The 26,616-nt window shown below is 42.4% G+C and overlaps 2 protein-coding genes and 1 long non-coding RNA gene across 8 annotated transcripts in view; 2 read left to right on the top strand and 1 right to left on the bottom strand.

Moving 5' to 3' along the window:
- ehbp1 (EH domain binding protein 1) overlaps nt 1-14,298 on the top strand; it is a 245,448-nt gene extending 231,150 nt beyond the window's left edge. For 4 of the 5 annotated variants that reach the window (XM_017704980.2, XM_017704981.2, XM_017704979.2 and 1 more), the window contains 4 exons: nt 115-214; nt 3,058-3,131; nt 12,689-12,803; nt 13,085-14,298. In XM_017704980.2, the coding sequence (XP_017560469.1) occupies nt 115-214; nt 3,058-3,131; nt 12,689-12,803; nt 13,085-13,175 (380 nt within the window). In that variant the 3' untranslated portion in view covers nt 13,176-14,298. Of the gene's footprint in view, nt 1-114; nt 215-3,057; nt 3,132-12,688; nt 12,926-13,084 lie in introns of those variants that run through there. The other variant, XM_037541938.1, reaches the window with a different exon arrangement.
- On the bottom strand, nt 10,939-16,052 carry LOC119264151. The gene is made up of 2 exons (XR_005130810.1): nt 15,565-16,052; nt 10,939-13,118 (listed from the first exon to the last, which is right to left on the bottom strand). It is a non-coding gene; the product is annotated as an uncharacterized LOC119264151 (long non-coding RNA).
- A 1,733-nt stretch (nt 16,053-17,785) lies between these two features.
- Nucleotides 17,786-24,160, top strand: otx1 (orthodenticle homeobox 1). Of its 2 annotated transcripts, none has more exons than XM_017704977.2 (4): nt 17,786-18,159; nt 19,553-19,743; nt 20,910-21,061; nt 22,291-24,160. In XM_017704977.2, the coding sequence occupies exons 2-4, from the start codon at nt 19,647-19,649 to the stop codon at nt 23,038-23,040; spliced, it is 999 nt and encodes a 332-aa protein (XP_017560466.1). In that variant the 5' UTR covers nt 17,786-18,159; nt 19,553-19,646; the 3' UTR covers nt 23,041-24,160. The 2 variants fall into 2 exon arrangements, with proteins under 2 accessions (XP_017560466.1, XP_017560465.1); XM_017704976.2 differs by having other exon boundaries at nt 17,787-18,159; nt 20,907-21,061.
- The last annotated feature ends 2,456 nt before the right edge of the window (nt 24,161-26,616 follow it).

The following is a 26,616-nucleotide window of genomic DNA, read 5'->3' as shown; positions in this document are numbered from 1 at the left end:
GTTATTCAGAGTGTTCCTGTCTGTGCTGAAGAGCCCAGTGATGTTCTGAGTGTTTGGAAATGCTGTTTTGTGGCTAAGATGTAGCGGTCATTGCTGTTCTGTGCGCTCCTATAGGGAAGAATAAGGACGAGGAGGAGGCCATGATGCAGGAGTGGTTCACACTGGTCAATAAGAAGAATGCTCTCATCCGCCGCCAGAACCAGCTCTCTCTGCTGTGAGTTCCTTTCACTCCCTTCTCTGTTTCTGTTTCTGTTTGTTTCTCTGTCTCTCTTGCTGTGCCCCAACTGTGTACTAAACACTAAAAGCTACATATTATGTACTGATTTTAATATGGTAAGATTGCATCAGGTGAGTGTGCAAAATATTAGCATACTACTCCATTTCAAACTAAAAAGAAGTGAGTCAACGATGTTGTGGTACCATTGTACATAATCTCAAGCTTTTAAACAAAAGAGGTTCTACACATTAACGTGTTTAAATGCTTTTCGTCATACTTCTTTGAAGCCGCAGTGATGGTGTTATAAAATAAAGGGGCTGCTTTATTTACTAGACTTGAGTTCCAGCTTGATCTGGTAAGCTTGTTAGTCAAAATGTAGTATACTAGTTACAGTCTGATCTTGTGGGCCTGCTAGAAGTTCCGTCTTGGAGTTCTTAGTTAGCTGACTAAAGTTGAGTGTATAGATTCCAACTTGCTCTTGTTATCTTGCTAGCTACGGTTTACATTTACATTTACATTCATGGCATTTTGCTGACGCTCTTATGCAGAGCGACTTACAATTTGATCATTTTACACAGGTAGGCCAAGGTGGTGTTAGGAGTCTTGCCCAAGGACCATTATTGGTATAGTGTAGGGTGCTTGCCCTGGTGGGGGATTGAGCCCCAGTCTACAGCGTAGAAGACAAAGGTGTTAACCACTACACTAACCAACCACCACGGTTCTATGTTATAGCTCGGTCTCGTTAGCTAACTAATACTGAGTATACAAGTTCTAACCTTGTTTTGTTAGCTGCTAAAAATGAGTATACAAGTTTCAGTGTGATCTTGTTAGCTAGCTAGATAAAATGAATCAGGTGAGTTCCATCTCTGACGTTAGTTAGCTGACTACAGTTTAAGTTACAGCATGCTCTTGTTAGCTAGCTGGATAAAACGGAGCAAGTTTCCAGCTTGGTGGTGGTATCTTAATAGCTGAAGTTGGGTATAGTTAAGTTCCTACTTGCTCTTGTTAGCTAGCTAGATAAAATCGAGTTTAGAAGTTCCAGTTTTGTTTTGTTAGCTAGCTAGATAAAATTGAGTATATGAGTTCCAGCCTGGATTTATTAGCTTGCTAACTAGAGTTGAGTTTATAAATTCCATCCTGCTCATGTTAACTAGCTAGCTATAGTTGAGTATATCAGAGCTGGATCTTGTTTGCTAGCTAGCTAAAATTGAGTATATAATTCCCAGCTTGGTTTTGTTAGCTGCTAGATAGAATTGAGTATACAAACTCCAGCTTGGCCATGTTAGCTAGCTGGCAAGCTAAGGTTGAATATGTAAGTTAGCTAGCTGGATAAAATTGAACATAAAGGTTCCAGCTTGATGGACTTACTTAACTAGCTGAAGTTGAGTAAATAAGTTCCCACTTGCTCCTGTTACCTAGCTAGATACATTTTAGTTTACAAGTTTCAGCTTTTTTGTTAGCTGCTTAGCCTAAATTGAGCTGAGCATATGAGTTCCAGCTTGGCCATATTAACTAGCTAGCTAAGGTTGAATATGTATATGAATTATATAAGCTGCAACCAGCCAGCTAGCTGAACTAGGCTAAGTTTCCAAGATTTTCCAAAAGCTCAACCCATTTTGCTTTGCGTTGCACTGTGGAAATCCACTGTCTAGCACTTCATAAATCAGCCCATTGTAAGGATGCACATTGGAATTTTATATATTGGAATATATACATTTTCATATAAACTACATAGTATATACTGAAAATATTCTAAAGAATTAGTGCTCAGTACATAGCTGGGGCACATCATTTGTCTGTCTGTTCTGTCTGTTGTTGAAGAATGAGTGATGGTGTACACATACCTATAATGTTCCAAGTCCTACACTTCAGAGCGTAGACCCCAGGGACTTGGGCCCAAGAACAAGGTCAACTGGTGAAGGGTACAGCGGCTTTACTGCCCCCACCCCTTCCCCTCAGTGCAGCCGGAGAAATGGAATTGCGTCATCACATGACTGCTCTAATGAAATTCACTGCTCATATTATTCTATCCATTAGCTGAATTGGATCAACCAGTAGATACCATAGTGGCTTAATAGCCATTTGGGTTCATTTAGATTATTTTCAAACGGTTGGCAAACAAAAGGCAAAGCTATAGAAGCTTATTTTGCTGTTAAATCTGTTTTCTTTGTGGCATTATTATTGATTTTATACAACGTTACATGCCTTGTGGAATGGATCTGCCAATGAAATGATGTTCATTTGTGTCGCCTGTCCTTTGATTTGAATGTGTAAATGGGACTGACAATAAACCAGGGCTGCTTTTCAATCTAGAGAGAAAGTGAGAGAGTCACACACAGAGGGAGAGAGAGAGAGAGTGTCACACACACACACACAGAGAGAGAGAGAGAGTTCCCAAGCCCTCACAAATGACAGATTGAAGTATTCTAATCACATTATATCACTGGAAAAAATGGCGTTTTAAGTGGTCAATTAAAAGGGCCTCGATTATTATTATTTCTTTCATTCCGCTCTTTGTCGCCGAATGGGCTCTGAAGGACAAATTCTATTACGGGCCCCGAATTAGCTCATTTCCAATACATTTGAAAGAGGTGAAATTAAATTTGCTCGTTGATACCCCCCTCTCACCCCCCAACATATCATCATCTCTCTCTTCTCGGCCATCGTATCACCCCAAACAGCCTCTCTCGTCCGCTGTTTGGGTATCACTTATTTTGCAGTAGATTAATGCGAAGCGGCAAGGTGTCGGCGAGTGCTTAAATCAATGTTTATTAAAGGTTTCTTTAAGTGTTTAATGATTTAGTAATTAACATATTGATGAACTTTTACAACTTGCCCAGGGAGAGGGAGCATGATCTGGAGAGACGCTTCGAGCTGTTGAACCGGGAGTTAAGAGCAATGCTGGCGATTGAAGGTAAGTGAGAGTGGGGAGAGGATTTGGGTGGGGGGCTTGGGGAGCGGTGTGGGGAGGAGGGGGTCACACTGCTGCAAAACGTAGATTCCTCTTTGCACCTACTCTTTGCTGTATCTGCTTTCCTTCTTACCATTTAAACAACATAGGAGAATTGACGGTCTCCAGTTTCAGAGATTTAGACTTTCGGCCCCTCCTGCATGTACGTTATTTTTAATATAAGTGCTAGCATTTGTCCTGAGTGTCTGCGCTATTATTGCAGCAAGTGCAGATGTCACTTAGACATCAATAGCAAAGCCGGTGTGTGATGTGCCCCGAGGCGTCGGCGACAGCGGGTATATTTATAATCTTTTTGAGTGCATGTTATCCAAGCAGGTAAAGAAGGTAAAAAAGAAGAAGAAGAGGCAGCAGCCTGTTGTGTGGTATCAAAGTTGTCTGGTTAACTTTAATCCCTTTGACTGTGTCCCTCTTTTCACAAAATGAACCTTTTGCAATCAATGCAAATTGATTTTGCTATTCGATGGTGACCCTTGCACCCCTTGGCTAGCCATGGTAATTTCTTTCTGCACCTGATAAGCTACCTGATCCATCATAAATCAATTCTAATTAGTTTGAGGGGGCTGACGGTGGACATGCATAGCCAAGCAGAGAGTCTGTATGTTTTTTTTTTTTTTTTTTTTTTTTTAATTCCTCCATCTGACGGGCTCCACCCCCTCCCCTACCTGCCATTCTCTTTTTATGGAGGGCTTGGTGTGGCGCTTATGGGGAAACAGTTTTTGTAGCTCAGTTCCTGCTTTCTCAGAGGTGAATGTGTTTAGTTTTCAAAGTGACGGGAACTTATTATATCTTATTAACACTTTGTCCTGAGACACAATTGAATTCTTGACTTGCATCCTTTAACCAAACATGTTTAAAGCAATAGGTCATTCAGATTTACATGGTCTTCCACCTGTGACCTTACTACAGTCAATTAGGCAAGACATGTTTGGTGTCTCGATATAGTAGCATCTTAAAGCTAGGATTTTTTTCTGTACTTTTTTCCTGCTGATATTTTATCAAAGGAGTGGTTTGGTGTGAAATGGTTGATCCACCAATTTTTTTTTAAATTTCTTAATCATTCAGTCTGTGAGAGTCATTCAGAGTGGTATGGTGTGAAATGGTTCAGATGTCTTTTCAGTGGTAGTGATGGGAACCAGAGATTGCCTTGACTGCAACCCAAATATAGCCATTTTATTTACTATCCAAAACCACCATTGAACCCACACGTGTGTCTTGAGTTTTATATGGTAAAATATTGATAAATCTCGGGGGGTGGGGGGTTTCTATTTTGGGATAAATGTATTGAAAATATGTTTTAAGCCAGAACCTTCTCAAAAGTAACCATTTCATGTAATAACTTTCTGTGAAGGAGCTTTAGAAGTGGATGTCTGGTTCCTATCACCACCACTGTGAACAATTCTGACTATGTTTGTCTAGAGCAGAGCATTTCACACCAAACCACTCGGAATGTCTATGTTTACATCTTACCGGTTTAATTATGCAGAAGTTTTAAAAACCACATGAAATTCATCTTTAATGCATGTTACCATTCCTGTGTCCAGCACCAGAGTTCACAGTTCAATAGACAGTTTACAAAACATTTTACATGTTACAGATAATATGACAATATTACAGTGATGGAACATACCTGAAGTAGCAAATCCTAATGTGAGATTTTTTTTTTTTCTTGATGTTCTTTTAAAAGGGGATATATATTTATCAAGGTGGTGCCTGTGGTACCTGCCCTATCAACCCACAAACCCACACACTGGAAACTTGTTGCGTTTTTTTTTTTTTTTTTTTTTTTTTTTATCTCTCCCTCTCTCTCCCTCTCTCTCTCGCTCGCTGTCTCTCGCTCTCCCTCTCTGGCATGAGCCTCAGCACTTAACATTCAGAGACAGGCCTTTTCTTTGGCGAGGCAGCGATAGTTCTGACCTGCTGGTGAGGGAAGCATGTGCATCACTTTCTTATTTGGTGCTCCAACAGGTCCTTTCACAGGCAGCCAATGCAGACAGGTAATTTCTGATTTGCTTGGCCGGCTGATGACAGTAGTGGTAGAGACCACTGAGGTGTGTATACACACATACATACACATGCACACCCTCTCTCCAGCCTGTACTGATATGGCACTCGTAACAGCCCACAGTACTCAGCTTTACCAGTACAGCATGGAGTAGAAACGAGGGCTTATTATTTGAGGAAAACATCTAATTGTGATCTTTTTCAGAACAGTAGTGTGACTTTGATTTAAATTGTAGTTCATTTCTATTCTTGTTCTGCTGCATCCTCAACCACACTGTGCCAGATTGCCAGTTAGTTGTCGTGTACACATTTAAGGATGTGCATTCTGACTTATTGTGATGTTTGGGTATTCATAAAAGTTTATGAATGGATATCCTGTTAAGAAGGAAAAAAGAAAAACAGGTTTCAACTGTTTCAGGTGGCAACAAAATGCTACATTTAGCCTCACGCAGGAATGCATATCAAAACGAGTTGTATTAATTAAAAAATAGGGATTTTTTGTCACATATTTTGTCACAGATCGTCACATAATAATAGTGTTGCTTTGCAATGGACAATCAGAAATTGATGAGTTGGACCAATCAGATGCACGTAAAGACCCACATGATGCATACTAGCCCTCTGCAAAGGCACCCAAGCACTCAGTTAACCACCTATAAAACAGTAGCAACCACCTGGAACACCATAGCTGCCACATAACACCCAAGCAACCACCTGGAACACCATAGCAGCCAAGCATCAACCTAACAACCACAGCACTCTAGCAGCCACCTAGGAACTGCTTGAGCTGCATAATCACTCTGCAGTCAGCGGCCACGGCCTCTTCCACATCTGGAAGGCAAAGCTGTTGTCATCAGTTGATATTGTTTATAACCTGTAATCTGTTAGTTTATCACATTTTGAATGTAATGGTCTGCCATTAATATTCACCTGGACTGCTATCAGTTAAGGCCACAATAGCTACCCAGGCTAAATACTAGCTAATGCTAAAGCTTCAGTCTTAAGGACACTGTAAAGAGGTGTCTTGCCTTATCACAAATACAAAGGAGCAAAATTAAGTGGTAAAGATGTAAACAATCATTCAGAGTGGTTTGGTATGAAATGCTCTGTTATAGAGAAACTTACTGAGTCAGAATTGTTCACAGTGGTGGTGATGGGAACCAGACGTCCACCTCTAACAACTAGCTCGCAGAAAGTTATTACTGGTTAATTGCATATTAATGGTTACAAATACGCTGCTTGATGCCTGAAACATCAACGTTGCATATAAAACTCAAAAGGCACATGTAGGTTCACTGGTGGTGGATTGTGAATGAAATAGATATATACAGTGAGATCCAAAAGTCTGAGACCACCTAAAATTTTTTCATTACATTGTAAACAAAGAAAGTAGTGCAGAACCTTCAATATTTCATCACAATTTCGAAGCAAATTTGTGACCATGTTGAGGCCTTTGTACAAAAAGACTTGAGACTTTTTTTTTTTTTTAATTGAAGCTCATGTTCAATTTGAGTTTGATCTGCTGATCGAAGGCACAAACGTGTGGAGCCAGCTCTGGTGAACACGGTCATTAAACATTTTTAAATATATATATATATATATATATATATATATATATATATATATATATAACTCTGATTGTTATGCTAGTAATTTGTGATAAAAAATGTAGTAAATTGGAAAAGAATGCTAAATAAAAGTACTTTTTGTAAGTGGTCTCAGATCTTTGGACCCTGCTATACGATGTAGACATGAATCCTGGTTCTCCTATCACCAGCAAGGTTAAAAAAAAAGTTCTCCTTTAAGTCTTATGCTTCATCTTTTATTTCATTTTTCAATTTGAAGTTAAGATATAATTTTCTATTTCAAGCAATAATAAATCATTTTTTAAAAGACCTTTAGACTTTATAAGGATTATTTCTAATATAGTTTGCTTTAGTAGCGCATTTATACTGGAGCTGTAGATTGTTCTGTTTCTATCAAACTGCTTTAATTAACCTCTTCAGTTTCTCCAAAAGGAGGGATCTTTGCAAACCGGCTTTAAATACAGCTATCACTTCACCACTGCTCTGAATTCGTATTAGGCCTGTGGCATTCAGGCATTCAGGTGAGGCTGAAAGAGGGGCAGAATTTCCTTGGATTTTTTCTTCGCCTCCACAAAGAGTGATCGACTAGGTGGGGAAGATTCAGGTGGAGGTTTTAGGAAGAAAAAAAATAATACGGTGAGTGTTAATGTCTAGTAAACGATAACCTGCTCTTTGGTCCTGTGGATTTACGGGCAACTTTATGGAGTGAGGAAAAGAAGGCTGAGGATTGAATGTGGCCTTCTACAATATGCCATGGTTCTTATTTTTCTGGCTCTAAATTGATCCTTTTTGCCCTTTTTATCTGTCTGCCATGCACACACACACACACACTCTCCCTCTCTCTCTCTTCTCTCTCACATTTCTCCCCTCCCTTCTCTCCATCTCTTTCTCAGTTCAGACTTGGTGCACTCCGGGGCGTGTTATTTGAAAGTGGACGCGCCTCTCTTAAAGGGATTTATGCATAGGTCCCCTATTTTTTGTTGTTACGGTTTTATATGATAAGCTTTTTTATATGTTTAAAATCAATATGTAATCCTGTGCAGGAGCTTATCCCCCCAACAACCCCATTTGTAAATCTATTTGAGCTTTGTTACCCGCCTGGACCGGCGTATTCCTCGGATTGATTAGGTGCAGTGCTAGAATCCTGTCAAATGGCCAGCTTTGATGATGTTGCAAACTCTTTCAAGATTGCTAGTTGACTGGAACTGCAGATAAGGCCGGGTGACAATTCCTCCTTTTTTTGTGTTATTCACAAAAAAAAAAAATCTCTGTTTATTTCCATTTCGGTCTAGATTTCAGGGCTGTTTGTAAAGGTTCAGGCATTTTCTTTTTCAGGGTGAATTTTATACTCTCCAGCAGAATGGACGTTTATATATCCGCCGTGTGTATATTTATAGATTTATAGGGGCTTTTTGTATCACGCCCATTCAGTATTTAACAAAATTCTTTGCTTCACCTTTAATGCTGCTGTATACGTTCTTATTTTCTAGTGTATATATTGTACTATTATATTTCTAGCATTATTTTTTACTCTATTCACAGCACAGCCCATATGTTACAAATTGAAGTGGTTCAGTCTAAATTAAGCACCATATGAAGGAACAGTTGTTGATCTCACGCATGATTATGTAGCATGTTTTTCTTTTTTCCTCCCTTCGGTAAGGTCTCTGCGCTAGTAGATCTGGTGAAACGCAGGAAGTTTTTCCCCACACTGCAGTCTTCACTAAAGTGCTGCCAGGATCTGGTTTCAAAAGGCCCACGCTTTCCCTTCCCGAGCTGCTCTTTGTCAGCGTTTCAGCCGTGCGCTACAACAGCTTGGTGAACGCGCTAATGCCGCTTGTTGATTTGGGGCTTTTCTCGTCAGTTTCCCCTTTGTGTGGCTAGCTTTTTTCTGCCGATGTGGCTGTGTTCCTAAAGTAATGTATAGTGTGGACTTAGATATCCTGTAAGTACAAATACAAGGATGTCAATCATGATATAAACAGTGTGGATACATTTTTTTTTTACTTTTTAACTGTAAAAGCCTTTATCTGGGTCTATACTCAGGCTACTCAATTTCATAACTACAGAACATGTTAATTTCATAGTAGTTACTGAATAATTTTATCAGTTAGCCCAGATCATGCAAAATAAAATTCTTTGCGCATTTTTGAAATAAGAATTTTTGAAAAAAATTCTAAATGTATAAAGGCTTAATCCCCCACTCAATTTTAAATTTCAATTTTTGATTTTATAATGTCATGAAAAACCAACTCGCACTACATATATCTTCCTGTTCAGCCTACAGCAGTTTAGCCCCACCCATTCTTACTGAAGTTATAAGGAATGTTTCAGCCCAAACTGCATTTTTAGGATAGCCATTAGAGCTCTTTGACATACATCATGTTCAATTCTGAGGGATAAAGAGAGGTTGGAAATTTCATATTAGAATGAATTGAATAGAAGTGGACTTTAGGGGGAATATATACAAGAAAAGTGTAGACCCTAATTTTGGGCCCTAGCTGAGTAAACCTTCCATTTAAGCCCTTGTCTCGCAAAGTGGACTACAGGCCTGTTTCCAGCTTCTGCCTTAAGCTTAAGCATATTGTTGTAAACACAATAAGACCAATTACAACAACATAACCAAAAGTTTTTATTGGCCTCTTGAGTTTTCCAAGTGAGTTGGTGTTTTATTTTCTGGCTAAACTTTTTGCTGTGCATTCAGGTTCAGCCTGTACTTTTCTGGTAAATGAAGGTGCAACGCTGTGGACCATTTTCCTGTCAACTTCTCCTCTCAAGGCGCCATGTTAGGCTTTGTCTTCAGCCCCAGTTGGCCTCTCTCCAACGCCATCTTACGCTGCCACTCAAAGCCAGCCACGGCGCAAATCTTCTGTAATAAGATCACGTATTTTTCTCCGGATTCCTCCAACCTTACTCATTTCCTGTTTTCAGTAAAGAAAATAGTTTTCTTTGGGAGAAAGAGGAGAAAAAAATATATAAAAAGCTCCTGGCAGCCTCCCCCTCCACCACCTCCCACCCACCGAAAAGTTTCGTCTTGTGCGCTCGCACGCTAAAACAGGGCGAATGAAAAAGTGGAAGTCGTATCTCGGTTGTTAAATTTGGGGGAAATATTAAAGCGAGAAAAGTCTCGGAAAGAAGCGCTCTCTCGCTTAGAAAGCTGCTGAGCAGTTTTGCACTCTTGAATAAATTTTGCTTTGGAGAGGGAGGGTCATGGGGATTTGAACCAGTGCATTCTTGTGTAGCTTCTGAGGGCTCACATGGTTACCATTGGTGCGCATTGTTAGGGTTATCTGAATAAGCACCGACCATGTGAGTTTTGACGTGATTGCCCAGGGCAATGGAGAGAGAGGGAGAGGAGTAATCCAAAAAGGATTGCACCCCCCCTGCTCGTTTTCCTGCCCTCTCTTCTTTTCCCCTCCCTCTTTTTTTTCTTTTTTTTTAGGATGGGGGTGTGGTGGTAGCTTCCGTGAGTGGCTATGATGATTTGGGGGGGGGGGTGCTGGGGTTAGGAAGGTGGTTGAGGTGGAATGGGGTGGATTTTGGTGGGAAGGGGGAGTTCAGAGAGGGGGGTTTTCTCCGCTTGTTTGCTCGCCCATGTCTCTCATCGTCCTTCTTTATTGTTTACCTTCTTAATGAGGGGGGCGGGCCTCTCCAGGGTCTGATTGACAGCTGCATGCTGCCTTCTGCTGCGCCCTTCGGGGAGCGTCTTTGGCTTTTTGGCCGAGAGTGTCGGAGGGGGAAACGGAGGTGAGAGTGAATTGAGGGTCTCTCTAACTCTCTCTCTCTCTTTCTCTCACTCTCTCTCTCTCTCTGTTTGCTTGCCACTCTACCTCTCTGCAACATGCAAGAGGAAAAGTTTTTGTTGGCCTTAGCCCACTCTCCATTGTGAAGTGGGCATTGTTTTTTTTTTTTTTTTTCCCCTCCTTCTTCTAATGGTGGAGGGGTTGATGAACAACACTGAATTAAATGGGGGGGAAAAAGGAAGAAAAACCAGTGGAAATGTGATTTGAGACAATATATCTAGTGGGACAGAGCTACAACTGAATGAAAAAGCAGGACAGTGAGATTTTAATATGAGAGAAACATTTTTACTCTTTACACTTGGAAAAATAGAAGTATACACTCAAAAACAGACCATAATTTAAGATGTTCTTTCTTGTTTCTAAATTCCTAAAGTTTTTTTTTTTTTTTTTTTTTTTACCAGTCCACCTCACTTTTAATTCTTCAAAAAGACTTTTTAAAAGAGAGGAATCCTTTAAAAATATTTGAAGCATTAGCTTTTTGATGAGGCTGAAGACTGGAGGAGCGGAGTTGTTTCCTTTGGTGCTGGAAGGCCGAATAACTTGCCAAATATTGGAACTGTGTTCATTTCGCCTGTGTGCTTCACTTCAAAGGCCAAATGAGGCAGCGGAGGAGACCTTTCAGGACCCACCCCGGCTCACAGCGGGACACACACGCACCGCCCCTCTGCCGCAATTTCACACCACCACAGAAGAAATATTTATTTTTAATAAAGTACACTTATTTTAAGGATTGACATTTTACGGGGGAACGGGCCAAACGTCTGTTTTATCTCTACCGCCCCTTTTCTTTTTTTTTCTTTTTCAGGAATCAATCGTCAAATATTGATACACTGTTGTGAGTTAGCAGGTTAGTGGGTGAGGGCTGAGCAACATAAGGACTTTTTTGTCAGGGTTAGGCTTTCTCTCTTTTTTTCTTTTTCTCTTCTTCTTTTTGATTTCTCTGAAGTGTGTGAAAGCAGCACGCAGACACTACCGGCACAGTGTGTTCTTACACAGAATGAAAGAATAGGCTTGGTGAAGTTAACGTCTCGTTGGCTGTGAGCGCAGCCTAATCTCCACTGGTATCAGTAATGGCTGATCATGTTAGCCAGGCTGATATTTCAGACCAGCAGGCCGGCCTACCTGGCCAGGTCACCTTGTGTACACTCACGCATACACTTTGGCAATAGTATATGTAGATTCAACTCACAGACACAGTTGAAAAAGCATGAACACTGTGAACTCAAAGTGAGAATTTGTGGACTGTGACAGTGATAGACCAGTCACTTCCAGACCCTATACCTTTTATGGCAGTTTCAAAACACCTTGGGAACAGTCCGATCAAATCCTCGGAACTGACCCAAACAAATCAGGATCTCTCAGCACAATTCAAGATGCGAAACAGGATCATTTTGACCCAACTAGACTAAGCCACAAACAGGACTCCTAAAAGGTATGACTGGACAATTCCTACTGCGGTCCACAAATTAAGTTATGTGAAGTTTATACCATTTGTGCTTCACCTAACTTCACCTTGTAGAGTTCTGTGAATTTTGTGGGCTGCAATAGGGATTGCCCAGTCAGACCCTTTAAGAGTCCTCGTTCTGGCTTAATCCAGTTGAGTCAAAACGACCCTACTCTGTATTTTAGATTGTGCCGAGAGATCTTGATCCATTTGGGATTGTATCCGAGGAGTCGGGTGGACTAGGTGTTCTAAAGTGTTGGGAAACTGCCATAAATGGTATTTGCTGGGTGCTCTTGGTACCCCGTCCTCATGTTTACGCTTCTTATCAGATGTTCTTATGTTGGTGAATTCCACTCTGTGGCATCAACTCCATGGAGGTAGTGACTGACAGAAACTCACTGAACTGCAGCAGTGATGCTTTACAACTGCTGTATTCTCAGTCTTGACCAAAAAATGGCCACTTCCAGAGTGCAGTTCATGTTGAGCACAGTGGGCAGTTTGTCTTACAACTTCTTTGTTCTTGTATAGCCATTATGGCTGTCTTTAGGTCTGTGGAGCTTATGGAGTATGAACTGTATAGGGTCACCAGGTAAATAAATTTTAGCTTGGCAGCTTCTCTGTTCCTCTTCTGAACTTTTGTCCTGAAGTGTCTCTCACTGCTTTCAGACTGGCAGAAAACTGAGGCCCAGAAGCGACGGGAGCAGCTCCTTCTGGACGAGCTGGTCATACTGGTCAACAAGCGTGATGCACTGGTCCGAGACCTTGATGCCCAGGAAAAAGAGTAAGTCCATCGTTGACTCCTCCAGCAAGGCTTTCTTTGTTAGCTTGGTCCTCCACTTTGCCAGGTGTGACTTTTGCGATCATTCAGAAACTTTTCTCAGGAACGTTGTTAGGAAATGCAGTCAGGGTTCAGAAAAAGGGACAAACAGTATGTAGAGTTCCAACAAAAGCAGGACAGAAGCAGCATGAAGGTGAGGCATAGTATAATCGTTCCTGTTATAGGTGGCTTTTCTTTGAGTCCGTGTCTGACCTTTGACCCTGTATGTGTGTGCGTATTTGCAGGGCGGAGGAGGAGGACGAGCACCTGGAGAGGACTCTGGAACAGAACAAAGGAAAGATGGCTAAGAAAGAAGAGAAATGTGTCCTTCAGTGATCGACAATTCCGACGTGACAAAAAACTCACTAAAAATACTAAGGATGAAAAGAAGAGTGTTCACTACAGTTTCAAGCAATGTACTACTATCATACTGAGCATTGTGTAAACACTTATTACATTAATTTTAACTTTAAATGAAACTTTGGTCAGCATTTTCAGACCCAGGCTGGTGGGTAGTTTTCTGCCAGCGCCTCGGGTTTTTCCTTTATACTAAGAGATTACATTTCACCAACACTAATAGGCCATTATTTTTCATTTGGTTTTGGTTGCGCTAGTGAGCAAGGTACTTTTATGTGCTAAAAGCATAACCAAGCAGAAAGCTTTCTGAGATGAATAACTACATAATGACCAAGAGAGAAGGCACCACACCGGACATGCTGACTTTTAAATCGATGACATTTCAAGTGCACGTAGCCTTCAACCTTGGGAATATGTGGTAATTTCCCAGTGGAAATTATGACTGAAAACTTTTTAGGTACACTATGTTGTTTTATAGGGAAGTTTGTTTTTTTGTTTTTGTTTTTTTTTTTTTTTTTGCTGCATTCAAAAAAAAAAAAAAAATCATTTCAACTTGGCTCAAGTGTCAGCATATCTTCCTTTATTGCAAGCAATGTTTATTACTTAATGTATATCTTTTAATTCAGCTACATTTTAAAATTTTTAAATATATAGGATATTTCCGGAGGGGAATGTTGCATTATTATTTTTGTTCTTTTTTTTTTTTTTTTTAATTGTTGGAGAGTGGTTTACCAAACATTTCAGACATGGCTTGGTGGGGAGGCGTAGTACTTTTAAGTACTCTTTTGAAGACTGAATGGTCAGGTTGTGTATTTCATTTCACTGAGGAAGAAAAAATGGCTTTGCAAAATCTTATTTCCAGAGCAGTTTGAGATAATTTATTGTCATTTGTCCTTTGAGACGTGCAAGTAACCATCTTCCAAACCATGTACATTAACTCAAGGACCTTGTTAATATTTATTGTATACTTTACAAAAAGAGAAACATGCTTTCTTATGCATCTCTGGTTCACATCTCGTGCTGCTGTCTTATTGTGTGAACATTGTTTATTTATTTCTAAAATTACCAGTCATTAATAAAAACAGACGCTTTCATACTCTTATGCACACTCCTGGTCTTTTTTAAGAGCTAATCTTGTATGTATTTATATAAAATGTTTGGTTTTTTTCCTTCAAAAAAAGTATGCTTCCAAAATTGGCCATGTTTGTTTTTCTGTATTTATATTAGTTATTAATTCTTTCTCACTCTGAAAATGTCCAGCAGTGGTGGGTGTCCCAAACAAAGTCAGTGCAACAATAGCAACAACAAAAAAAAGTTGTGTGAAGTTTCACTTTGATGTGTACTTTGCCCAAAAATGATTGAACCCCCCCCCTCCCCCCCTAAAAAAAAGAGCCAATCCGCAGCAAAGCACATAAACTGCGCGAGCCTTTTCCCCAATTCCCATTGCGGGTCCTGCCTGTTTGGAAATGACCGTTTGCATTTGTGCTTTATGTTGGGGTTTGTGGCGAGCTCGATGCCCGACTGGCCGCTCCTTGGAGGGAGATTAGGCCAAATCAGTTTGTCCACAGCATCTGCTTTCACTCGGACTGAAGGGGCTCAGTGCTCCCCCCAGAGCCCCCCAAATTTATCACAGAAAATAAGTTTGGACAGCTCCCGTCCTCTCTGGCCTTTTCTAATACTCCCAAATTAATTTGCTCATCGGCTCCCACTGTACACCCCCCTCCTCCTCCTGCTTGCAGGACGCACTTTTTATCTATTATTCCGCACTTGCGCTGGATGACTGTAATCTCCTGAAAGGAAACCGCACTCTGCGGTCATTTGTTTGCGCCTTTAACTGGTCATTACTCGTACTCCGAAGACGCAGCTCCGTGTAATGGCCATGAAGAAGAAGAGAAGCCGTGCTGTGCTTTCCACGCTAAAATCACCACCTTCTTCCAGTTTGTGTGCCTCGAACACCCGCTATTATTTACGCAATAAGTACACTTTCCGCAATTATCATTTCTGACTGTTTGCGGTGACTGAAGACTCATTGAGTCTCTTAACCTTCTAGGACGCGTGGCACAAGTGAAGCAAACTTCTTTTCTGCGCCTGGAAGTTTTTCTGCAGAATTCTAAATATACAACAAATTGCGCAAATTTATCAAATAGAATATTCCAGGATTTTTTTTTACTTTTGCTCAGTCTGTCTCAAACGAATCAAAATGCAGCTTCGGGTGCTCAAATGATTCTGAAAATAAGACAGAAAATGATTTAAAAAGAAAAATGTGTTTTTCGTTTTAGCAGCTTTTATGTTTGCCGCTAAAAATGTGCTAAAAGCATTTTTCTTTTTTATATAAAATCTTTATATAAAAAGGCTTTAAATTCCTTACCTGAATCTCCTGCTCTTATTTTGCCCGCGGCGATTCGCAGACACGATCTGAATATGTGAAAAAATGCGCTCAATGTTTTGAAGTTTTCTTCATTTCTTTTTCAAAAAGCGCATTTTCTTAAACACGTTTAAAAAGCGCAGCGCTGCTGGAGACGCTCGGGCAGAAACGAGAACGCGCAGCGCGCACCCCTGCGCCTCCTCTTCTCCTTCTCCTCCTCCTCCTCCTCTCTTCCTCCTCCTCCTCCTCTTCTTCTCCTCCTGTGGATGGAGCCGCTTTGAAGTCCGTGGCCTCCTTCTCTCTCTCTCTCTCTCTCTCGCTCTCTCTCTCCCTCTCTCTCACCCTCTCTTTTTTCGCAGGTGTTCTCTCCATCAGCCGGACTGTGGAGCGCGCGGTGTCCGTCTGAAGCTCGGCGGCCTCTTTAGCGCGCACCACTTTTATGCATCATCGTTTTAATAAGCACCGACCACATCCGCGCGACCTGCTCCAATCCTGCCAGCTAAAAGACACAAAACTTTTTTTTTCGCCCCCCTCCACCTCCACCTCCTCCTCCCTCTCCTCCTCCTCCTCCTCCTCCTGCTCCTCTAATCCAGAGATTTACCAGCTCAGCGTTAAGAAAATGCGCCCGCAATTTGGGATTTAGACAAAAATACTCTTATTAGAAAAGAAAGAGGAGCTTCCTCCCGCAACTTGATAACTCTCCGCGTGCTCCGGCTTCATCGCAGGAGATCCTCAGCTCCATCAGGAGCTGGAGAAGAAGCACAAAAAGTGAGTCGCGGTAATAAAGTTCATTTTTTTGCGAGTTACAATTTTTAACGACCGTTGAAATAGTTTACATTTTATATACTCATATTTCCCCCTTGGAGAGTCATGAGGATGTTGTTTTTGCCTCACTCCTCTGCCTCTGCCTCTGTTTATCCTCTGTAAATGCCCTTTCTGCTGCACCAGGTACAAAAACGACTCGCTAGTTTTCATTTATTTTAAATCACGCAAAAACTTTCTTTCCTCACTTTTTTGCGCGATGACTTGTGCGTAAAGCGCTCCCCTCCCCTCTTTTCTCCTTCTCTTTCTCTTTTTGATTGGGTCACGTTGTTCAAAAATGTAATTTGGTCCCTAAGGCGGTCACTTGCTTTGAACATTTAGCTCGCTTTCAGCCCAGGCCTCCGTTAGAATGAGTTTTATTTTGTGGCCCTGAACAAAAGGGGCCGGAGTGAAGGCCCTTCTGGAGGAAAAAAAAAACGGGGAGCATCTCGGCGACCCCCTTTAGAGGAGCAGTTAAGGAAACACTGCGCCCCCTCCTCATATTCTCTTCTGTGTTTTTTTCGGGGGAAAGTGAGCTTTTTAAATTTTTGCTTTGATTTTTTTCTCTCTCGGCGCTGATTTCATTTATTCTCCGATTTTTTTTTCGCTCCCTTTTCACATTTTTTCCCTCCGCCTCGATTAAACTTTGCGCAGACTCTTCTGAAATGTAATTCTAAGTGGGGATTAGCCAGCCATTAATATTCATGAGGCGGGCTTACAATAAAAATGAAAATAGATAAAGTGGATAAATTGAACTTTTTTGATGCGTTTTTAATCCTGCGCTGAATCGATGGACGTTGGCGAATCGCGTGAGCTTTAAACTATCATGCGTTCAAAAAAAGGGCAGCTGTTGGTGTCTCAGATGCGTCTGAACGGCCTGGGAAAAAAAACTGTAAAATGATTTCAGCGCCGAAGTCGCAAAAAATGCGTTAATTTGGTTTGTTTTGTTATTTACATTTAGTTTCGCATTGCAGGCCCGCAATAACTCACTGGACTCACTGGATTAAAGGCTAAAGGCTCCAACACACGATCAGCAGGACCTTCAGTAGCCGCCTAGTTTACTCGCTGTTCTTCACAATGAGAAAGCCTTAAATATTTCTGCGCCCTGTTTAAAAACACTTTTCTGTTTCTGCACGACTTAAAAGTCGAACTGGGCCCCAAAGCAGCTGCGCGTACACACATTCTCACAGATGTACAGAATTTCACCTTTTTTTTCCTTCTTTTTCTTTTTTTAAGCGTCGCTGCTGCAGGTTTGTGTTGCTCTCCAGTCACGTGGTACAGGCAGGGGGCGGGGCTTGCAGGCTGCTCCCGCAGCCGATGGGCTCTCGCAGACGCCAGTCAGGCCGGAGGCGCGCGCCGATTGGCTGCGGGGGGCGGACCTGCAGGTGTCCTGCGCTCTTAGAGAGGCTGGGCTGAAAGGAGAAGGTGATCAATCTCCATCCGTCTACATTTAGCAATCAGTGACTGACGCGAAGGAGCGCGCGAGAAAACGCAAATGACTTCTTGATTTGCCCAAAACCATAAAAAGAAAAAATTGCGGCTTTTAATTTAAAAAAAAATAAATAAAAAAAATACGGAGGAAACAAACGACCCGCGTTCAGACGAACCCGCGAGCTCCAGCAGAGCGGCTCTCTTTTCCAGGAGAAGTTTTACAGCTTGTTTGTTTGTTTGTTTGGGAGCCTCCCTGCTTTCTCTCTATCTCCCTCTCCCTCTCTCTCTCTCTCTCTCCCTCTCTGGTTGGATATTTCGCGGTGTGGTGTCATCGCGCAGGAGAGCAGAGGAGAGCCTCGGATTAAGGTAAGCGCGCTTATTCCGTCCGGAGTGTTTCAGACTGAGCCGAGTCGCTCTCGAGAAGCTGAAGGCCAAACTGTAATCGAATGAAATTAAGCGAGAAATTTGACCGCTTTAGGTTTTAATTTCGGGGGAAGAGGACGATCACTCTGTTTTTTTTAGGGTGGGCTTGCTGCCCTGACGGACCCCTGAAGTGGAGGGTAATTGGAGAGGCGTGTTTTGTTGTTTTTTTGTTAATTTATTTGGCTGATAAGGCCGCCGCTCGGAGCTCTAATCTACATTGGAATTGGCTTCATTTGCACGAAGATGTGGCCTTTTTAAAAAAGGCTTCTCACAACTCCACGACTAGTTAGAGCAAAAAAGGGATCCCAATACTCAGAAAGCCCCCCGAGAGCAGCACCCGGCTCAGATCTGGTAGTTAACGAGCTTAAAGAATGAAATTTAGGTCATAAAATTAAGTTACGTTAAGTGAGCCGCGCACGGGCATAAGGAGTAACGAGGGAAACACAGTTTTTTCTAAATTTAAATCATTCATTTTTCTACATTTTTCTTCTGCTCAATTTAATTTATCGACTGTAAAATATTAAAATAAAAATGTAATAACTCCATTGGCGAATATTGGACTTTGATTAAAGGGAGGGAGGCCTGAGATTCTCACGTGTTCCTGTAGCAGCGGTTATACTGGAGAATAAATTCATTAGACAATTAAAACAAATGCATAAAAATCAACCTCAAAAATTAGATGGGCTGAGCTGAACCGAAGCCGCCGGACTGAACTGGACCGACAGCTTTATTAGCAAAGTAGCCCAGTAAAGAACAGCTCGCCTATTAAAGAAGTTGAGAATTAGAAAAAATACTTTAGCTTTTTATTCCTCGAGAATTACAGAATTAGGAGCAGCGAACAAAATGTGAAATTATGAAATATTCGAATTTAGATCTCGAATGAGCTGCTATATTTATTATTATTATTATTATTATTATTATTATTATTATTACTCTGCTCTAAATTGTTCTACGGCGTGTGATGACCTGAACTACCTCGGTAACTATACTGTTAAAAATGGAACCCAGTCTTTGAAACGCTTAAAGGTTTACTTGGTTTTTTTTCCTAATTTAAATGAATACTTTAATGAAAGCAAATCAAAGGAAACTGATACTTCAGATCAACAGAGTCAGCGTTTTTCTTCATCCAGATTCTCACGAATGATCTTGTTCCACTTTACCGTCTGTAATCTAGAACTGTTCTGAAATGTTTGGGACTTTTTTCAGAATTGTCCGTTTGTTGTCTCGCGCTCTCCGTGTTTCCAGGCTTTCAGAGCGGCTCTCACTCTCCCCTGTGTGTGTGTGTGTGTTCTCCTGCGTGCCGAGTGTCCTGACGAAGCTCTTCTGTTTGTTTCAGTTTCCTGAGTTCGGCTCCGTCCTCCGTCAAAGTGCAACATCGGGCTAAATCAGCGTGCTGGTCAGATCTGGGGGGACCCGGGACTGCCTCTAGCATGATGTCTTACCTCAAACAGCCCCCCTACGCCATGAACGGCCTGGGGCTGAGCGGGGCGGCCATGGACCTGCTGCATCCCTCCGTGGGCTACCCAGGTATTCACGCGCGCTCACTGCGGACCTGTACTTTAATCAGGACGCTTATAGCCAGAGACACGCGCCCGGGACGAGCCATTGAGGCCAGTCTGCTCAGTCCACGCGCGCTGTGGCCGTGTTTGTCCGGAGACTCGGAATGGAGAGATTTAATTTCATTTAATTTCATTTAATTTTCTGGTTGTAGTTGTTGCTCCGCGCAGCAGCTGACCGGGCGGAGCGACTGAGCTCGGTTCCAGTTTAGTCGGTCTGTTTGAGTTTTTCTCGGAAAGTAACTTCACAGAGGAAGAGCAACCTCCTGTATGAGTTTATTCATTTGGACGAGTTTCTCAGATGCGCTGAGTGAGGCCGCAGTCTTTCTGTCTGCTCTGTACTGACTTCGTGTTTTTGTCTGGCAGAAAATTTAATTTATATATCTAAATATATTTATGCTTGTAATATGATACATAGAAATAATGCTTGAAATTTCTCTCCACAGTAGTTGCGGTAGTGTGTGTGTGTGTGTGTGTGTGTGTGTGTGTGTGTGTGTGTGTGTGTGTGTGTGTGTGTATATACACTACACTATATAAAATGGTATGTGTGTATACACACACGATTAATTTTCACTGGTGGTGTTTTCTGATGATTTCCGCCGGTGATGATTCTCACACACTCTATACAGAATATTTGGTCTCACATTAAACACGAAACGTCCACATTTATTTCACTTAAAACTCTTAAAACTTAAACAGAGCTACGAATGAAAAATTCCTCATAGTAACTTGCTTTATATTTGTAAAGTATAACTTTGTTATTAAGCCGATTAAAAGCTTAATGTTTTGCGCTTTGTTGCGCGGGGTGTGTGACTTCTGTAAATGTCTAAGTTAACTCGGCGAGTAATCAGAAAGGACGCATTATTAGTTTTATTTATGTATTATTATTATTATTATTATTATTATTATTATTATTATTATTATTATTATTATTATATCTATGTAATACTGTACTGAAGTGTGTTCTGTGCAGCATGTCTGAATTTCACTCGGCAAATCAACAAAACGTTGTTTGACTAGAATCCACACTTACTTTATTACGCCTGTTTAAATATTCCCTGTTCGTCTTACTCTGGAATATATGGAGAAATGACTGAATGTCCTTTAACTAAAGGATTCTCTGTTTATTTTTAGCAGCCACGCCCAGGAAGCAGCGGCGGGAGAGGACGACGTTCACGCGCTCGCAGCTGGACGTTCTGGAGGCGCTGTTCGCAAAAACGCGCTACCCGGACATCTTCATGCGGGAGGAAGTGGCGCTAAAAATCAACCTGCCGGAGTCCAGAGTGCAGGTATGACTGACCAAACCACTCTCCGCTTCCCACACCGCTTACCCAGCCGCCAGCGAGCCCACGAGTCCCTGCGCGTCCTCAGTTCACACGCTAACTTTGCGCATTTTTTGATCGTGCTCCTCAGCGCCCTCTATCGTTTCTCTTGCTGCGCTGTATCGCAGTGATTAAGTGCTGGTATTGTGGTTTGCCCAGTCAGTGCTGCTTCATTGGAGATGCGTTTAATTACCTTGCTGTGTAGAATTGCTAGCTTAGATATGGAGGAAACGTCTTCACTCCTGGAGCTCCCGGGTTCCTTCAGTTATCAGACGGCCCCATTTGAGGTCTGTTTGAGGTTTCTGACCTGACCCAGTTACTGATGGGTCTGATGTTTGACAAGAAGTGAACATTAAATTCCACATACCTGAAGGCCTGTTGGTGGTAGAAGCAGACTGGCCGGTCTGGGGCTGGTGCTGGATCAAAGTGAAGGCTGCAATTGTGGTTCATGAGGTGACTTGCATTTTAGTCATTACCAGTGATTATGAATTTAGGTTTGAACACTCAAAAATAACTCTGTGTATTAATCTAATTATGCCACACATTTCTATTCAGGCAGTATACGATGACTTCCAATGGCAGTTGAATTTAATACTGAGGTAAACAAAGTATTGATATATTTCACTGCCATTTCTTTCACTTTCATTACAGTGGAATTCTCTTTGGTTCAACAAACTGTCTTCATTCACTCATGCACTTTCAATCCTTTTAGTCCAATTTATGTAAATAAAGTTACACAATTAATGTATTTAAGTACAGTAGGTTCACTTTTTAGAGTGTATATTGAGGAAGAGCATGTTCCTCTCTCCAGAACCAAGTTTTATTTGCTCTCAGGTGAGTGCGTATGTGAAATGAAACGCTCTAGATGGACCCTCCTCACGCTATTGAATTACCATCTCTGGTGAGAAACTCAATAGCCTACTATCTCCCTGCCACCTCCATGTGCTGTAATGAGATCTACAGGCCTGAACAGAGAGAGGCTCCATGCAAATGAATGCAACTAACGGCCAATAACTAGTTATTCTGTGCACTGTTGATGTACAATAGCTCTCCAGCTTGTCCTTCAGAATTGTACTTAAGGTCTCTTTAATCATTTAATGGAGGCTCTGGAGAGCTTGTGTTTCCCATGTGCTGGGAGAAGTGAAGTATGTTGGTTTCAGTTGGTTTTAACATCTGTGCATGTTATTTCTTTCCAGGTGTGGTTTAAGAACCGTCGGGCCAAGTGCAGGCAGCAGCAGCAGAGCGGAGGGAGCAGCACCAAAGCTCGGCCAGTCAAGAAGAAGTCGTCCCCCACGCGGGAGAGCACGGGCTCAGAAAGCAGTGGTCAGTTCACCCCTCCAGCTGTGTCCAGCACGGGCTCCTCGTCCTCCTCCTCCTCGTCCACCGCCAACAACAACAACAACAACACGGGCATCAGCAGCACATCTACCTCCATCAGCACCGTGTCGTCCATCTGGAGCCCAGCCATTTCGCCTGGTTCCGCCCCTCCCTCTGCCTCACTCCCGGACCCCATGCCGCCCTCCAATGCCTCCTGCATGCAGCGGTCAGTCTCCAGCTCAGCTGGCTCCTCCTACCCCATGTCCTACAACCAGACGGCAGGCTACAGCCAAGGCTACCCTACCCCGTCCAGCTCCTACTTCAGCGGGGTGGACTGCGGTTCTTATCTGACCCCCATGCACTCGCACCCCCACCACCCCCACCAGCTCAGCCCCATGACGCCATCATCCATGTCCACGCACCCCCATCACCACATCAGCCAGTCTTCGGGTCACCACCACCATCACCACCACCACCACCAGGCCTACAGTGGCGCCGGGCTGACCTTCAACTCCTCCGACTGCCTGGATTACAAGGAGCAGACGGCTTCCTCCTGGAAGATCAACTTCAACGCCACGGACTGTTTGGACTACAAAGACCAGGCGTCCTGGAGGTTCCAAGTCTTGTGATCTCCTTCTCCTACTGCTTCTTCTCCTCCTTCTCCTCCTTCTTCTTCTTCTTCTTCTTCTTCTTCTGGTGGTTTTCTTTTCTTCCTTACCCTTTTTCCACCCCACCGAACCACTCCATATCCCCCTCTCTGTTTTTAATACTGTGCTGAGTTTATTAAAAAGATTAAAAAAAAAGTTATATGGACTTAACAATATAGTTAGATGTTTTTCTAAACAAAAAAAGAGCCCCTCCCAAGATTCTCAAGAGAAAGAACCAACAGATCTGTGGACAAGAGTCAAAAAAGCCAGTTCTCCACAACGAAGGGATGAAGATGCAGAATTCTGGACGGTTTTAAAGTGTTTTTAATCCACATGCCCTCAAAAGCTTTGGATTATTATTATGGTTATCATTATTTTCCCCCTCATCACCAGACTCTGAACACTCAGCAACCAGGTTTTACCCCCCTGTACAGCCGTTTCCTTTTCTTCAGTGCTCATTTTGTTTTTAGGTTGCGAGAGATTTTAGTCAGCTTCAAGCTGAATCTTGTACATATGTATTTGGGTCAGTTACAGTGACCATATTTAGTTGGTGTTGCTGGATTTGAAAATGGTTTAATGAGACTTTGAGACGACTTAAATCCTTTTCTTTTTTCCTCCCCTCAAATATTCCAAAGATCAAAAAAAAAAAAGGAATAATCTAAAATTTGGCCACTGGACTCGATTTGATATGCTGATCAATAACAATAACTTCGATTTTGTTTCTGGGAGAAAGAAAAAAAGATTTTTATACGGAGAACACGTGGGGAAAAAAATTAAAGTCAGAAAAAAGCTGTAAATTTAGAGTAGGTAAATTTGGCTATGATTTTTTTTATTTTTTTTCCTTCATTCGAATAATCAGAAATCTCAACCAAAATTCGATGAATGACAAAATTGGGTGATGATCGGGAGTTCTGGAGGTTTCTTCACGGAGGCTGAGCGCTGATGTGAGCAGCACTTGACAGACTTTTGGGTGCTTGTTGTTGGAGGGATGGGGATGTGAAGACTTGTTTTTTTTTCCCAGAACGCCAGTGAAATGTTGAATGTATTTCAGGCGCAGGCCATTCCATTCCTGTCCGTCATAATAAAGAACCGTTAACTACCAGCTTCTTCTTTACACGTCTGTGTGGAGGGGTGGGAGGTGGGGGGGAGGGGGGTCCAACGATTACTCCCACCATCAGCGCTCATTTACAAAGACACGTTTTAAAGCTGAAAGAATGAATAACACAGGAGGTCTGGAGGGTCTTCTCTCTCAGGCCGGGGGGACAGTCGCGTTTCTCTAATGCGCTTTTTTTCTTTTCAGGGAGAAAGTCAGAATTAACGGCTCTGTTAGCTGCTGAGTCTCTCTCTCTCTCTCTCTCTCTCTCTCTCTCTCTCTCTCTCTCTCTCTCTCTCTCTCTCTCTCTCTCTCTCTCTGTCTGTCTGTCTGTCTGTCTGTCTGTCTGTCTGTCTGTCTGTCTGTCTGTCTGTCTGTCTGTCTGTCTGTCTGTCTGTCTGTCTGTCTGTCTGTCTGTCTGTGTCTCTCTCTCTCTCTCTCTGTCGGCCTGTCTGTGTCTCTGTCCCTCCCTCTCTGTCGGCCTGTCTGTCTCCCTCTTCCTCGCGCTCACACCATCCACTGAGTAATTGGGTCAGCGTTTTAATTCAGAGAGTTAAAAAATCTTAATTGCGGAGTTTTGCGGTTTTTAGTTTCATGTGTATTTTCTTTTCTATGCAAATCCATAAGTAAAGCGCTGACCCGAGTCCTGTTTTCCTCGCACGTATTTAGAGGCATTAGTTAACATCCTCCTGAACAAAACAGCCCCGAAACATTTATTAGGCTTTTGATGGAGCACTAATTGAATGCGCATGCGTAATTGCCTCCATTTCTCGTTTCTCCTAAATCCGCCCCGGAGCCAAACGGCCGTCCCTGATTGGGTAATTATGAGGGCGGTTGTCCAGGGTTAATGGGTCAAAAGCGGAGAAGGGGGCGCAGCGGCCTGGGAAAGGAGGGGGTGCAGCTCATCATAGATGGAATTAAAAACGCGCTAAACACGCAGATAAAATTGAACTAACATCAATCAATCAATCAATCAATCAAAATGATCAGCCTGTAACTCAAAGTTGCTTCTTCCAGTTTAATTTAAAATTTCAGTGAAACGCCCCGATCAGCCTAAATCCAAGCATGTAAACAAACAAACAAAACTGCTGTCACTCCTCCCGAGTTCAGGGGTTTATTCTGCCTTTAGTAAATGAGCGCGGTGATGATTAGTTTACGGGTTTGTTTCTGCTGCGCTTTAAACCCGTTCATCGTTTATTTTCTCTAACTCGGCGACTTTGTTTTAAAAAGGAGAAAAACAGGCTGATAAAAATAAAGCGGCCTGTGTTGGTAATTAGGGAAGAGACGCAGCGCGCGCCGCTGAGGGTTTAATATGGAAATGTATTAATATGTAGCAGCTGAATAAACATTTCACTCAGGAGGACATTAAACATGTTTGCGCTGCGGCTCGCGCGCGGTGTGGGACACAAACATTTCTATCATTTAAATAATTAATCGCTAATAAAGGAATTATCACAGTGAGCACCTGCACGAGGAGGGGTGTGTGTGTATATGTAGGTATATATGTATGAGTGTGTGTGTGTGTGTGTATATATATATATATATATATATATATTTAATATGCGCACAGTACAATAGAAAGAATCTTTCATGGAAATGTCATTTTTTCAGTCAAAACTAGTTCAATTGCCCGTATTTTATATATATACACGCCCACTTGTGCACGTAGGAGTCGCAGTAATCGAATAATAATCGTAGAATTACATTTTTAATATTTCTGACGTCACGCATTAAACGCAACTGTCCACTCCGCTTTTAAATGTTGTTTATTTGTTGTTATTTATTAAGGAGGTATCGGTCTCGTTCGTCCTCGCGCTGAGCGTTTTTAATCCGCGCTCTGTTGTGTAATGTGTCGCGCGCAGGCGGGTCATACAGTAAAAGATGTTAAAGGCAGCGCGCGCCGAGGGTCTCCGTGCTGGATTGGGGGGAATGAGGAGATTAAACGGGACTAAAGCGCAGTGATTTCGGACGGATTTACTCACGAGCCTAATGGGCGCTTATCGCACCCTCCTCATCCCAACAGCCGCGCAGAGCGCAGGACCAGCCCCGCTCTCCGTCTGAGGAGGACCCAGCCTTTCCTCCGAACGCGCGCGCGCGCTCACCTCTCCTCACACACTCCGAGGCTGCACGTGTAACCAGCACCTCAGCCTAAACGTAGGAACAGCGCTGAGCTCGCGTGTGCGTGTGTGTGTGTGTGCGCGCGCGCTGACTGTAATGACAGAGCTCCGTAGAGCAGCTGAACAGCCTGGGCTGCTTTTCTGTTGGGGAAACAGCACAAGATAACAAAGCACTGCTGTCGGAACGAAACAGCGCGTCTCATTTTTATTGTTTTCCAGTTTGTGCCATAATTTGAAAATGTCTGTTGCCCTTTACACTGTGTGTAAGTTTCATGATGAAGGGCTGAAAGAAACGGCCCAAAATGACTAGGAAAGACGTCTGGTTCCATTGACCTGCATTGAAATTAA

This window comes from Pygocentrus nattereri, chromosome 10 (genome assembly GCF_015220715.1).
Source record: "Pygocentrus nattereri isolate fPygNat1 chromosome 10, fPygNat1.pri, whole genome shotgun sequence".
Lineage (NCBI taxonomy): Eukaryota > Metazoa > Chordata > Actinopteri > Characiformes > Serrasalmidae > Pygocentrus > Pygocentrus nattereri.
The sequence above is the reverse complement of the archived record's forward strand: the minus strand, read 5'-3'. Positions and strand labels throughout refer to the sequence as shown.

Coding starts and splice junctions, on each gene's coding strand:
- otx1 (XM_017704976.2), top strand. CDS start 19,647: ATGATGTCTTACCTCAAACAGCCCCCCTACGCCATGAACGGCCTGGGG. Junction 19,744..20,906: donor TCCCTCCGTGGGCTACCCAG/GTATTCACGCGC, acceptor GTTTATTTTTAG/CAGCCACGCCCAGGAAGCAG. Junction 21,062..22,290: donor TGCCGGAGTCCAGAGTGCAG/GTATGACTGACC, acceptor ATTTCTTTCCAG/GTGTGGTTTAAGAACCGTCG.